At 40.8% G+C, this 15,810-nt stretch overlaps 1 protein-coding gene across 1 annotated transcript in view; it reads right to left on the reverse strand.

Annotated features, from left to right (window-relative positions):
• The window catches only part of sv2bb (synaptic vesicle glycoprotein 2Bb), a gene marked incomplete at its 5' end in the record, with an annotated part of 36,263 nt that overhangs the window by 3,421 nt on the left and 17,032 nt on the right, over positions 1–15,810 (reverse strand). Inside the window, 8 exons of the mRNA XM_079500642.1 lie at positions 1,707–1,840; positions 7,904–7,992; positions 8,350–8,425; positions 9,018–9,106; positions 9,517–9,630; positions 11,124–11,213; positions 11,921–12,054; positions 13,334–13,485. Of these exons, the coding sequence (XP_079356768.1) occupies positions 1,707–1,840; positions 7,904–7,992; positions 8,350–8,425; positions 9,018–9,106; positions 9,517–9,630; positions 11,124–11,213; positions 11,921–12,054; positions 13,334–13,485 (878 nt within the window). The remainder of the gene's footprint in view (positions 1–1,706; positions 1,841–7,903; positions 7,993–8,349; positions 8,426–9,017; positions 9,107–9,516; positions 9,631–11,123; positions 11,214–11,920; positions 12,055–13,333; positions 13,486–15,810) is intronic.

Below are 15,810 nucleotides of genomic sequence, written 5' to 3' on the forward strand. Positions count from 1 at the left end.
TACATAGTCTGGATTTTCGGTGGTTAGGTGACCACCGAACTACAACATGACGTCACGAGCCACGGTGAAGAGCAAACCACCGCCACTGCTAGGGGTGTAAATAGCTTACAGGATTTTCACATGCTTCTGCCAGCTTTTATTCAATGCCCTCATATATAAATAAGTGTTATCCACTGTGTAGCATTGTGTTTCCGCTATAGAGGGTATGCGCATGCTTAAAGTGAATGGCATCGAGTGGCAAAGCAACAGGCAAAGTTTAATTGTTTAATGTTGTTTAATGCAATCAGATAGGACTTTTCTGTTTGGATGTATGGGCTGTCAAGGCCAGAAAGTAGTTTTTTGCCACTCAGTAGGCATTCCTGCATAACTTCCGGGTTTGATGATGATGTCACGCGCATACTCTCTATATGGAAGTCGCATTTATTTGGTCCCCAAATAAATCTCTTTTAAATAAATGTTTTTAGAGGTGTTGGATTTAAATAATATTTACCCATTTCAACAACGTAAGAAAGTTTGTGTAATCAACAACTTAATAATAACCACATAGGGGTGTCACAAAAAAGGAAGAGAAATAAATCAATCAATCGAAATTACAGAAAATCAAATTAAATCTGTGACTTTAAATCAAAAGTGAAATTACTATCAAGCGCTTGAATGGCATGTGCATTTATGTAAAAGAAGATCGAGCCACTATGGAACCTTTCAACAGCTTGAGTTAGAACTAGAACATTTTAAATTTACAATGAAATTCAATCGTGACCTTAAAATCGAAAGCCAGATCGAGGTGTGGATTTGGAGAATCGTGACACTCCTAAAACCACAGCAAATTGCTGTTTAGTTTTTTCACATGCAAAGAAAGCAAGCCACGTGCAGATAGCGGAAAAGCACAGCACCCTACTGTATGGCTACAGTAGAGCCTACTGTACATTGTTACAGTAGAACCAGTACTATTGTATACTTTACGGTACTACTGTATATGGTTTGCATTAGAGCCAGTAGCTGAGCTACTCGACAATGTACTGTGTATCAAGTACATGTATTGTGGCTTTGCAATGCAGTCCAGTTTCAATATGCTTTATAAGTGAAACATAATGTAGTCAAATGACAGTGACAAATGTCCATCATGTTTCAATCATATTGAACAGGACTTGATTTTTGAAATTGCGATGCTTGTTTGACCTACCTGATTTGTGTCCAGATGGGTTTTTTTTATTTGTTTTTTTGGATGATTTAATACATGAAAAATGAAATGTTTGGCTGTTACTCCCTGCGATACTGTCATGGTGCCAAACATGAATCTTAATTCTAAATTCTGTCCTCTGAGCTAATCTAATAGTGATTGCTCGATGCCTGGCTTCTAACCCCTTGTTCTCAGTAATGTTGTAGGTACTGTAGGAGACAACAGATTGGGTATTTGGTCTGTTCTCAAACAACAAACTTTAGCTATTATTAAGCCCTTTATATCCACCTGCTTAACCTATCCGTATCCACTGACCTGTATGGGTTGGTTTTTCACTCTGAATTAACTAACGCTCAGGAGTTTACAGTGTGCAAGATCTAAACCTCTTGATCTGTACTTGATCTACAAGTACAGATCTACAAGCTTGCAGTGTGTCATAATGTGACACATTGCATGCTTGTAGATCAACTGTTTTCGCTAGCCAAAGAGGTTGACGTAGAACTTCCTGCATGTACATGACACCTACCTGTGTTGTAGAACTCAGTGGACCGGATGGTACAGTTCACAAATACTGTATCTGTTGACCTGATATCCTCAAAATAACAATCTTCAAACAGTGAGTCCTCAAACTTCACTGACTTCATCTCTAGCTTGATGAACCTACAGGGGTGGGGATGGCACACATACACAGACACACACACACAAACAAACCAACACACAAAGATAACATGGAGACCGCGCTTCTATGGCTTTGACAACCACAGCACCAAAATGGATGAGGTATACTGTGGCTCTTCCGGATGCATCATGACAACCTCCTTGGGTAATTGTAAAATGTCTGCATACAGCATTGAGGTTGAAATGCAGGGCAGCTATGGCTGAGTGGGTAGAGGCTAATCAGAAGGTCCCCGTGACCCATTTGACAGCCAACCCGCCCATGTCTGCCCAGTGTCCCTGAAAGGGCGACTTCGCCCATTTTCAACCCATTCTCATATAATTGGTCCTAATGCTCATGATAAAATGTTTTTTTCCCCTACTTCCTACTTTTAAACATAATCTTAAGACACACCTTTTTAGCATTAGCCTTAGATTGTTTCATGACTTTTCCTGTTTTACTTTTACTCATTTCTTTTTTCTTTCTGTGAAGCACTTGAACTATAACCTGACTCCGCCAGATGGGGCAGCAGAGAGTACACTGGGTTCCCCCCTCCTGCTCCCATCTGGGAACTCTCAGGCAGACTTGATGCCCGGCCACAAAACGGCCTGGCCAATCATTGGCCGGGCCAATACTCACTGCTGCCCCATCTGGCGGAGTCAGGTTACTTGAACTATACAATTGTTGTCTGAATTATGCTCTATAAATAAAGCTTAATTAATTGATTGATTCATTGATAGGGCTGTGGACACTCCAGAAACTCGCCTACCAGTGACATTGTTGCGAGTCAGGAAACAGGATTGAAAAAAAATATATAGATTTAGATCTTTTTTTATTAACGTGAGAATGCCTTCCATTTTATAGCATTCTGACATTCCAGGAATAGAAAGCCTACAGTTTCTATTAACTTGGGAATCCCCATTAGTGATGTCACTGGTAGGCATGTTTCTGAACTGTCTACAGCCTTCTTCTGAGACACAGACCATAAGTAGACAAATTATTGAGGACCAATTATGAAGATTGAGGACTAATTATGTAGATGGGTTGGAAATAAGTGAAGTGGTCCATTAGCAGCTCCTTTGTCTGGCCACATTAGCCTGGTCTAACTAGGGCATGGGTTCCCAAAGTGGGGTCCGGGGACCCCTAGGGGTACTTGAGGGAGTTCCAGGGGGTACCTATAGCTCAGATAGTTAGGAACCAAATGGACCCTTATGGGTCTGTAACTCAGAGAGTGTACAAATGGAACCAAATGGACCCTAACGGGTCCATTTGGTTCCATTTGTACACTCTCTGAGTTAAATTAACAGTGGTTTTACAATATAAATTGGAGGTCCCAGAGATAGAAATACCATTAAATCGGGGATCCGTAGCATAATGCGTGTGAAACTGGGGGTCCATGAAATTAATGTGTTTCGGAATCACTGCTAGAGCCGTAAAAATCCTCCCTTATCGGAGTCACTGGCATATGTTTTCAAAAGGGGGTCCGTGGCCTAATAAATGTTGATTTGGGGGTCCTTGACACGAAAAGGTTTGGGAACCCCTGAACTAGGGGATCCCATCTTGTTAAACACTCTGTGGTTGGCCAGAAGACTAGTTGGAAAGGTTCCATTCTGCTACAGGAAGGCCCATTACATCCATTTTGAATCTGTGTATTTGGCATAGAAGTTTCAGTAGTATACCGTGTTGTATACTGTATAGGCTGCAGTGGTGGAAAGTAACTAAGTACTTTTACTTAAGTACTGTACTTAAGTACAATTTTGAGGAATTTGTACTTTACTTGAGTATTTCCAATTTCCAATACTTTTTACTTCTACTCTACTACATCTCAGAGACAAAATTTGTACTTTTACTTCACTACAATTATTTGAAAACTTTAGTTACTAGTTACTTTGGCGATTTTGATTAGAAAACATACATTAACCACTTCAACCCTATACATTTCGGCCTTTTGAAAATAGCTGATCTACAAGCTCACAATGCGTCGCGTTGCGACGCATTGTGAGCTTGTAGATCGGCTATTTTCAAAAGATTTTGTACACATTTTGAACTTGTGAAATGGCACATTCTGCACAATGAGTACTTTTACTTTTAGTACTTTAAGTACATTTTGATGCCGATACTTTTGTACTTTTACTCAAGTACATTTTCAATTCCATACTTTTACTTGTAACGAAGTAGTTCTAAATTGCAGTATTGGTACTTTTACTTAAGTAAAACAATTGAGTACTTTTTCCACCACTGATAGGCTGCATGTACTGACAGTTGTATTCAGAAGGGGAAGCATTTCTTAAACCCACTCAAGGGTTTACCGACTTCACCCACATCATGATAAGTGAATTTAAAAGCGGCGTACAGTAAGTGATATTGTGTGTGTGTGTGTGTGTATTCCCCAGATAATAACCATTGCTATAGTGTTTGTTCAGTAACAGGGCTCTCTCTCCGCCTCCCCCATCACTCCAGCTCTTTAGTAATATACATGTCAGGTCGAGATACACTTGTTATCCAACCAGGGGAAATATTGCTCAAAATGAGAAGATACATTTTGAATTGGAACACTTAACATTTTTAGCCAGTACTGTAAATGGTAAATGGTGCATTTATATAACGCTTTTATCCAAGGCGCTTTACATAGATTGTGCATTACATTCACCCCTTCCCGCACACTTTCATACACCGATGGCGGCAGAAACCATGCAAGGGCAAGGCACATACCCACCTGCTCATCGGGATCAAATAGTGGTTCAGAGTCTTGCTCAAGGACACTTCGACACTAACTCTGGGGGAGCCCGGGTTCGAACTGGGAACCATCCGGCCACTCTACCCCTGATAAACCCCCCGCCCCCCCCTGTAAATTATATTTGTGTGGCTCTTCCGCCTGCATTTGGTATGCAGTTGGTACTAGGGCATTCACTTCTAGTCATTTTTACTAGTTGACTAGTTGCCTAGTTTACTAGTCGACTAGTTATGTTTTTTTTTTTAAATAAATATTTGTACATTTAAATTCTATGTACATTTACATTCTATAATCTACCTGATCTTGAGGCCTACAAAATCGGGAAAAAAATAAAAAAATAACTTTTTCTTATCAACTAGTCAACTAGTACCAACATGGTCGACTAGTGGATTTACTAGTCGACTAGTTGCTTAATGCCCTAGTTGGTACTGTAGGCTGGAGAGATGGGAAGACTCCTGTCACTGAACAAACACTCATAGCAATGATTACTATCGGAATTTAGAACACAAACATGATCGCTCACTGTACACTCCCTTTAAGTATTGCATGACTGCATACAATATACTGTATTAGTACCGTATATAGCATCAGAATGAAGTGATAACATTAACAAACATGAAGCATAAACCACTTGAGGTTTATTTCCTTCAATGTATCGTGATTAGGTTAATCTGATGCTTATTATTCAGATAATTCCCATATCGGTGAATAATTGCCTATACCACCACTTAGCTAATTGTAAATGTTTCACACCGTGACACCAGAGTAGCATGCTGCTGTGTGACAACAGAAATGAGAATGCATTATGGCTTTCAGACACCTGTCTTTACTGTAACAAGGTGCTGTACTGGTCCTAATCATAAACATAAAACATATGATACTTGTTGCGACCGCAGATCGCATTTACTATGAAAACCGTCGGTTGGTTGGTTGGTCCATCACATCGTGACATCACGTGACATCATCAGGGATGGAGATCCCTGATGTCATCAATATTAAGCCCATATATGGAGATCCCTGATGTCCTCAGTGTGTTGGCCTGCAACTCTATATATAATCTGACATCAAACCCTTAGATCTCCATATATGGAGCTGACCTGTTCTGACATTCCATATGTTGATCCTTCCCCATCCATCCTTCCTCTTCGATGTCTCCCTTTTGACTGATACATGTCCATTTAAACTCTAGACGGGTCTGCCCCAAACTTTTATTGGTGCAGCTGTGCCCGGCAGCCCGGCGAAAACTAGAGTTCTCAACAGGCCCGAAAATTAAGGCCCGGCCCTACCTGGGCCCTCATCAAACCCTGTACAATCAAGACGGGATGGAGCTTGTTAATTTTTATTGATAACGAGTACCTTATCGATCAGGCTTGTAACTGAGATCTCCTATACTTGCAGAGGCTCTCAGTAGGATGTGTTGGAAAGGCCTTGTGGCCTTGTGGTTTAGGGGATTTGTATCTTGCCTTAGGCACTAGGGGGAGGGAGCTGTGAACTAGTCAGTAGCTTGAGCCCAGTGATATCTAGGTACGTCCTTGATATATGATTCTAAATACTTACTCGCAATATGAGATACTTAGTAGTATGAGATATTTACCTGTAGTATTATTGTTCAATGCTTCTGTGCGCCATACTTTATACTTTATAGGGTGACGTGACGTTGTGGCCTAACGTCACGCCATCGACCGTGACAACAAGGCTTAACGAGCCGGGTTCTTATCGAGACTACTATCGAGCATTTTCTATTATTTAGTGGAAAGACGGGAGACAATAAATTCTGAACAGACCAGTATCTTTTACTAGGGACTTCAAATTCAGACGGAAGGCAATTGACCTTTTTACGAATAAAATAATATTAAAGAAACTGTTAACTGGAGTCATTTTGTTTACCCAGACAGCACTGGTTGGCAGGTATCAATACACTTTTAGACCGACATGTTTGTGCCAGCATGGATGATTACATTTATATGACGTCATGGGCCGCTATGCTCAATAACAGACTTGATCAGCCGGGTACTCAATAAGCTTGTTATCGGAATTCTTCGGGTATCCGTTATCGAGCTCCATCCCTACTCAAGACACTGCCCCCGCTCCCACACTAGAGTTCTTTCTCATCAGGCCAGAAAATGAAGGCCTGGCCCTACCTGGGCCCTCATCAAACCCTGTACACTCACCCTTAGATCTCCATATATGGAGCTGACCTGTTCTGACATTCCATATGTTGATCTGACCACATCAAACCCGGTACACTCAAAAGTCACACTCCATATATGGCCAGTACTGAATTTATTCCATATGTTGATCTGACCCCCCATGCCAAAGCACCCAGCAGTCTGCTGTCACCTGCGGATGCGTGCACGCATCCGCCTTACAGGGACGAGGTCGCTTCTTGCCCTCAGGTGTCTTACTGGTTACTGTAAGGAAGTAGTAAGACTTGCAGAGCCGTGAGGCCTATAGGTCAGCCCCGGTCTGGAACCTATCTCCTGTTTCTGTAGTGTGAGGCAACTTGATGTACTGTATACCCCCTGGACTTGACGCAAGACTTACCCCCAATCCAACCCTTGATGCTGAGTGCTGAGCAGGGAGGCATGGTATGACCCAGCCAGGGATCAAACCCTGACCTCCCAGTCTCAGGGGCCACTCGAACCAGAAGGCCACTGAGCTGATTGTTACTGTAAAGTTAACACTATACTATAAATGTCATTGTGGTATCAAACAAGACTGCTACAAGAATATCTGACTATATCCTAGTTTTTGCAGGTGCAAGACGGGCTGTGTGCCCAATAATACACGTCTTTTTGTGGGCTTGTTTTCTGCTCGCCACGTTGCTAATAATAGAAGAGGACACACTGGTTGTGTCTTCCAGAGAACACTGAGAGCTGTGCATGTTTCAAGCACTCAGCATGCCCAGGCACTAAATCACAACTCAGTTCAACTTTAGCCAAACGTCAACTCACAGTATTCACAGTATACTCACAGTATCCGGAATAGTTTTCATTGCAGTGAACAGAACTACAGCTAAGCCCTTTCTGTGAACAGAACTACAGCTAAGCCCTTTCTTAGCCAGAAAGTGGAAACCGGTGGTGTTTGTTGTTCATTCTTTCTCACACATTCAGTGTTAAATGAGCATAAGGTAGAAAATCAATAGATGCAATTCATTTTTTTATTCAATCGATCCATAATGGTGAATGAATGAATTGCACCTTCAGATTCAGGGCACTCCAATTAAACATAAATGTATGATTAAACATACATAAATGTATGATTAATTGGAGTGCCCTGAATGAAAGGCCCTGCAGTAAATCTATGTCACATGGCGGTGCTGAGGTGTGCATACTTGTCTCTGATGTACTCTCCTTCTCTGTGGATCTGGTTCTCCAAGGAGAAGTTGAAATGGAAGCCCTCCACTCGCTCTCTGTGGAATATCTGGATAAAGATGTTCAGACAAGACAGAGGGACATGGACAGGGACAAGACAAAGGGACATGGACAGGGACAAGACAGAGGGACATGGACAAGCATTAGTAGAACTAACTGAGCTTGTAGATCGACTATCGACCACCAAGTATAAATCAGGTGTAGTTTTAATGCTTTAGTTGCTTCGAATTTAGATGCATGAATTAGTTCACTTTGTTCGGTTGAACTGGTTGGCCTGTGGATGTTGTATGGTTAAGGTAAGGTAGATGCTGGCAGGTTAGTTACTTTACAGAAGATGGTGGGTATGTGTAACTACTACCTAGCCTGGTAAACATTTCATTTCATTCATAGTTACCTTTGTATTTACCTTGACTTTGGCCTCATACTCCTCATACTGAAGGTGCCTCACCATGTCAGGGAACCACACAGACAGGCCATAGTAACTGGAACACACAGGGGTAGTACAGTGGAGACCACAATAAACATTTTATACCAGGGGTGGGCCACTATATTTCCACTCCAGAGGGCCACATTTCATACTGTATATACTGTCAGGCAGAAACCGCTTATCTATTAGTATTTTAACCTCTTTTGTAATTAATTAATGCCCTATTTTTGTATTGCAATTCTGAAGTGTGCCACTTTTTGCTATTGGAAAAGTGAAAAGCAACATTTGTATTTACTTTCAAATGCATTAAGTTATATGTATGTTAACTTTAGAAACCTAAATACAAATATATTGGACAAATTGAAAAACAGCAGTAATTTCGTACCACTACCTACTGTCTGTATTTTCATTAACATTGTGTATTGTATTTGGTTTAAGTTATACTTTAGTTAACTTTAGAAACCTAAATACAAATATATTGGACAAATTGGCTACAACAGCAGTCATTTCGTACCACTACCTACTGTCTGTATTTTCATTAACATTGTGTATTGTATTAGGTTTAATGCAATACATAATGGTAATTCATACAGTATACTGTAGGTACAAAAGAAACAGTACTTTGATAACCCGTTCCATAAACCAACCTGAACGCCATGCAGAACCAGATGATGGCCATGAAGAGAGTAGCAAACCGCAGCTCAGCGGACAGAAGGGACGCAACATTCTTTAATACCTGGGAAAGATACCTCAGAGTTAAATTAACATTGATTTTTACAATATAAATTGGGGTCCCAGAGATAGAAATGCTATTAAATGGGGGTTCCGTAGCCTAAAAGCATGTCAAATTGGGGGTCCTTGAAATTAAGCAGGTTGAGAATCACTGCTAGAGCCGTAGAAATCTTCTCTTATGGAGGGGTCCCTGGCATATCTTTTCAAATGGGGGTCCGCAGGCTGATTAGTGTCAATGTGGGGGTCCTTGACATGAAAAAGTTTGGGAACCACTGCCCTAGAGGTCCACTTTTCTGTTGCGGACTGTTAGAGGGATCTTTACTAATCCTAAAGGATACCCACCATAATCTCTACTGATATCTAACGGCCTGAAAAGGTTGAGAAGCACCACTGCTGTAGTAGTACAGTACATACCAGTTTGCAGAGTGTCAGTGAGCGCACTGCCCATCGCTGGACAGACGTTCCAGTAGCAGTTTGAATCTCTATGAACTCATCCTCTGCTGTCTTAGGAGCCTTGATGTGGGTGACCTGAAATAACACAACATAAAGCACCACTACTGCAACACTTCAACATGTCTTAGGAGCCTTGATGTGGGTGACCTGAAATAACACAACATAAAGCACCACTACTGCAACACTTCAACATGTCTTAGGAGCCTTGATGTGGGTGACCTGAAATAACACAACATAAGCACCACTACTGCAACATCATGTGGGCTTCAACATGTACATACTTAATGTGGGTGACCTGAAATAAAACAACATAATAAGCACCACTACTGCAACATGTGGACGTCAACATGTACATACTTAATGTGGGTGACCTGAAATAACATCGTGTGGTGGTGTGGTTATTCACTATTAGTTGGCCTGCTCCAAACAAGCATGTTTAAAGGTGGTTTAAGTGATATTTCTTCATTGAAAAAAAAGTTTATTTTGTTCAAAAATAAATATATTCTATATGATCTATATATCTACAGTACATTCTGATATAATCATTGCTATGTGTGTCTTTTAAAAAAAAAAATATTTTACCTTGTAAGCTATCCTGTTTAAGCTATCCTGTTCTCTCTCCTAGTTGGATCTAATTAGTATCCTGACCTGGTGAGACCTCTGTTACAGAATAAACACTGCAGAATGGGTTAAAATACCAGTAGTAACCATTTCTAGACGGGAATTAACCCCTTTTGGTGTTAGCATTATGTTATGCTTTAGCTATTGAAAAATAGCAGATCTACAAGCTCATAGCGCGCCACCGAGTGGCGCGCTATGAGCTTGTAGGTCTGCTATTTTTTTTAAATCGAAGAACGACTGACATAGAAATTTTCAAACAGACATTTTTAGAATCTGATCTCAGGTCAAAATGGGTTAATATATGTTTAACAATTATTTTTGCAAAGATATATCACTTACAGCACCTTAAGTATCCATATAGAGAGTGAGCACTTAGCCCACAAAGTTATGCATTGGTACCATAGAATGTAAAAAAATATTTGGTACACCGCTCAGGCTACTGCTGTTATTTTATTTTCTGCCACCAGGAGGCACAAGAACTAATATGCACCAAGCATTACACACACTGAATCTGATCACGATTTGAGTTCAAAATGTTCACTTTAAAAATATATATTCAAAGATTTTCACAGATTTTCACGATTTTTCAAAAACAGCCAAAGTTATAAAACAGTCTGTTAAAAGTGGTTAAACGTATTGTGCTCCTAATGTCACAGATGCTTTCCTGGATTTAATGGGTTAACCCACTTTGGGCAGGAACCCCTTTTGGTGTTTTAAACATTGTTATAATTTAGCTATTGAAAAATAGCAGATCTACAAGCTCGTAGCGCGCCACCGAGTGGCGCGCTACGAGCTTGTAGGTCTGCTATTTTTGAAAAATCGTGAAAATATTTATTTCAGAAAACTGGAGGATTTAGAAGATATTTTTTTTAAATTTCGAGGTCAGGCCTAAATGGGTTAATATAGCTACTGTATATTACTGTAACCTCTACTGTACATGTACTCACAGTGAAGACCTTCTCTGGCTGTCCCTTGGCCCTCCAGTTAGTGTCATGCACCTGTTTCAGAATCATCCAAGCCTCGTCATGCTTGGCATTCTGCTCCACACATGGGCACGCACACACACACACACACACACACACACGCACGCACGCAGTCGCGCACATACAAAAAGTGAAAATGTTAATTCACTTTTTTGTTAATGCATTATGCCATGTAATTCTGAGACAGACAAAATGTCAGAATGAAGTAATGATGTTCCAACATCATCATCCACATCATCCACCTATCTTTGAACAGTTTACTTGGACATCTTCAAATGTATATTATTTATAATTTTTCAATTTTAAGCATTTAGCAGAGCGACTTACAGTAAACAAGATAAACATGAGGTAATACAAATCTAGGACCATAGGTAAACCAACAACCTATAATCAGTCTAAACGGTAATACCGTTTAGATCAAACTAATCTCTACATTGAAACTATACGCGCCGCCTAACCTGGCATATGTCTACAGTACATAACATGCTATCTAAATTACATGAAAGCTTTGTGCATAAGCCTGCAGTGCAACGTCGTCAAGGCTACTGTATGTTTAAGGATTGGATCTTTCAGCCAAACAAAAATGATATATGCACGCGAGCACACACACACACACACACACACACACTTATTTTCTTTTTCTTTTTATCAATCAATGCACAATAGGCATCAGAGCAGTGTTTTTGCAGGAGGAATCAATATGTGTTGCATCAGGCCGCCACACCAAGGGTTTCCTGCTCCACGCCACAGTGGTCTCTCACCTCCAGGAGGAAGCGAGGGCTCTCAGGCATGAACATGAGGCCCACCAGGGAGCCGATGGCAGGGAGCGCTGCTACCAGCACGAACACACGCCAGCTATGGAACTGGAACTCTGTACCCATGCTGAAGCCCCAGCCTGGAACATAGAGACATGCACACACTAGTGTTAGTTTCTTTGATGAATTGAACATGGTGGACCCTGTTGTAAACAAGTGTAATGCTTAATTGGGTCGTCCACTCACAGTTAACAGCCTTTGTATTGAGTTTGTGCTTGAAATGTACTGTATTCTGCAAACTGTTAATAAAATTTTCAATCAATCAATCAATCAAAGTTTAGTTTTAGTCATAGTCTTTTGAGTAACATTTTATTTAGTTTTCTGTAGTCATCTGAAATGCTTTAGTCTCGTTTTAGTCGACTAAATCTACAGTTGATTTTGTCAACAAAAAATGTGTTTTTACAGGCTTTGATGTTGTCGTTGATTTTACACTTGGTTGCACTCTGAAAATAGCGCTGCGGCTCATTGTGAGCTTGTAGATCGGCTATTTTCAGAGTGCATCCAAACATAAAATTACATCTCTTTTAGTTTTCTTGTCCACTAGTAAACATTTCAGTTTAGTTTTTATTTGCATATGCAACACATTTTTCAGATTTTTTTTTCCTATCAATTAAGATGACTATGCCTGTTGGTCCAACCATCACTTTGGTCCCAAGCAGCATATCTCATGTATTCATAGGCCAAAATAGCCACTAGCTTGCACACATTTGACTCCCAAACAAGATTATATCAAAAGCTATTGGCTGGATTTCCATGGCATTTACTGTGCACCGTCATGTTCCCAAAAGGATGGAGCCTATTGATCTTGGTGACTCAGTGGCCTTTGCTCAGCAGTCGGCAAACAATTTATCAGAAACTCTAATGGCCATATTGCCATGAAACGCAATGCGTGCAGCAAGGATGAACCCTACTGATTTTGGTGACCCAATGTTCCAAAGCCCCCCCCCCCCCTCCCCTAATATATTTTTCGTGGTTAGATCTTGTTGAGCTGGTCATTTTGAAAGTAGCTCTCAGTACAGGTCAGAAAAGTGTGGGCAACCCTGGTGTAGAGGGAGTCAGGGACTAATTACAGAGTGAAAGGTCGAGTTTATACATATTGACGGTTTAAGTGGTTAAATGTCTGAAGATACACATAAACATGAATCCAACATACAGTACAGTGTTGTCACTATCATCAAGTCTATGAAGCTATTAATGAAATCTATCTATGAAAAAGTTTAAATTGCAACATCATTTTATACAATATGTAGTGCTTCATCTCTCTCCCAGCTAAGAGGTCACTTGGCCTGAAAGAAAAATTGAAGACCCCTGCTCAATATAAATGGTCTCTCTGTATTCCCCGGGCCACAAAGCCTTTACCGTATCGTGGTATGATTCCCCAGGCTGTGAACGAGGCGTATATCCCTCCAATCATCCAAAACATGCACAGCCAGGAAAGATGCTCTCCTCTCTTGTCCATCCGAAGGAACTCTGAGAAGTATGAGTAGACGATCGGTATGGTGCCTCCAACACTGAGAGAGAGAGAGAGAGAGATGTATGGTCAGACATCTACATGGTTTGCTGGAGATGCCCTAATTGTTCCGATACCAGTATCGGAAAAGCTGCCATTTTGATGCCACATAATTTGTCACATGATATTTTATATTTTGATTGCCTGCATGACCGTTTTATACTTTTACCGTAGTATTTACCTTATGATTTAACACATTAACAATTATTAATGGAATTCTTATTTGTTCCTAGATCATCAGTGGTTCTCAAACCTTATCATGGCCATCTCATATTGACTATATTTGTAAGAGGATACAGCAGCGTATGTACTCCCTACGCCGACTTAGATCGTTTGGTGCTAGCAGTCAGATCTTGTCTCTTTTCTATACGTCTGTTGTTCAAACTGTGATGTTGTACTGTAGCACGGCCTGGTTTAACAGCTTATCAATGGTATATAAGAACAAACTGTATAGCCAAATTAAGATATGCGCTAAAATTGTTGGTAGGCCAGTCGAGGTTGTGTTGCGTTCCTTTAAAGAAGCCCAGACCAATAGCATGCTTAGACTGGCGAAGAGCATCTCCTCTGACCCCTTAAATGTTTTAAATGATGAATATCAACTATTGCCCTCCATGAGGCGGTTTAGAGTCCCAAAATATAAGAAAACAGGCTAAAGAACTCTTTTGTACACCAGTCTGTTCTGCTTTTAAACCAAAATCGGTAAACCAAGACAGGAACAAGAACAATAGAACATATCGTTCTATTGTTCTTGTTCCTGTCTGCTTCTGTGAGTTGTGTCCTGTAATGTACCTTGTGTATTGTATTGTGTATGTCTTGTCTGTATCTTGAACGGTGACGTCATGGACGCAAAGCAAATTTCAGTGAAAGCTGACAATAAAGTTGTATCGTATTTCAAGGACCCCCATAACTGAGAGTGTAAGGGTACATTTGTACACTCAGAGTTACAGACCTGTAAGGGTCCATTTGGAACAAGGAACCCAGATGGTCCCTCGACCCCACTTTGAGAGCCACTGTCCGATACCGAAATAATTGCATCAGTCCATCTCTAGCCCTAATACGGAACAACTGATCAGCACATCTCTAGCCCTGATACGGAACAACTGATCAGTACATCTCTAGCCCTGATACGGAACAACATGATCAGTACATCTCTAGCCCTGATACGGAACAACTGATCAGTACATCTCTAGCCCTGATACGGAACAACATGATCAGTACATCTCTAGCCCTGATACGGAACAACTGATCAGCACTCATCATCATTAACTAGTAAGTTAATGATGATGCCAGTAAATGAGAAGAGATTTGTACTTGAATGTCATAATCCCTCGCAGTGTCATCATACGCTATCTGTGTGTATTGCTGCCGCCGGCTAAACTGCCTGTAGGTAAAACCTTTGAGAATGAATTATGTTGGCATATGGGACATAATATCGTTTAGATGTACTGTGATGTGCCCCCTTCAAGAAGCTCTACCACTCCTGTGGTCACATCACATAAAATATCCAGGAGGATTCCACTCCCAGGTGAGTTGGGCTACGCTACATACTCTTCCAAAGGCCACACAGTCTTAGCAAACCCACCGTACAGACAAGCTACGCATACCAATTCACACGTCTGCTGAAAGAGATTCAGCCAATACAAATGTAATAGATCTTCCTGAGGGTTTTTCCATTTCTCTGATGCAGACTGCAGAGGAGAGAACATAATTGCTTTTGTTTGCTTGGTGAGTTTTACTCGTGGAACATCAAACTGAACATCAAACTGTGTTACAGTGTTATAGGTGTTGGATTCCAAATTCACTGCAGTCTGTCTGCAGTATATGACCTGGTTTCTCCTTAGGTATGCGTGTGCATCCCTGTGGACTGGCTATTCTAGGGTGTTACACTGCAGTATACTGTATATATACTGTCTGCATGTTTCTCTCCCTCTATTCGTTCCCCTACAGTAGGGTCTTTCAACGTTTTTTCAGCCCAAGGACCCCTTGTGAGAGGGAGAGAGAGAAGCAGAGACCCCCAATACATATAGTTTAAAACTCTGTTGCAGATCACACTTTTTCATAGATTTCATAGATGGCTTCATAGACTTGTTTGACTTGGTGTACATTATCTTTTCTATTAATATGTCAGATTCATTTTAATGTGACAGTTAGTTAACCTTTTAAACCCTCTACACCAACTCTCCGTAAATAGCTCATCTACAAGTATTTTCTGCTATCCCACACATATTTTTCATCTATCCCCATCGCATAAATATTGGATGCTCTCGGGATATACTGCCTCCAGTACAGTATCTGTACTAGTATCTGATAGATATACTGCCTATAG

Source organism: Electrona antarctica, assembly GCF_951216825.1.
Source record: "Electrona antarctica genome assembly, chromosome: 5".
Taxonomy (NCBI): domain Eukaryota; kingdom Metazoa; phylum Chordata; class Actinopteri; order Myctophiformes; family Myctophidae; genus Electrona; species Electrona antarctica.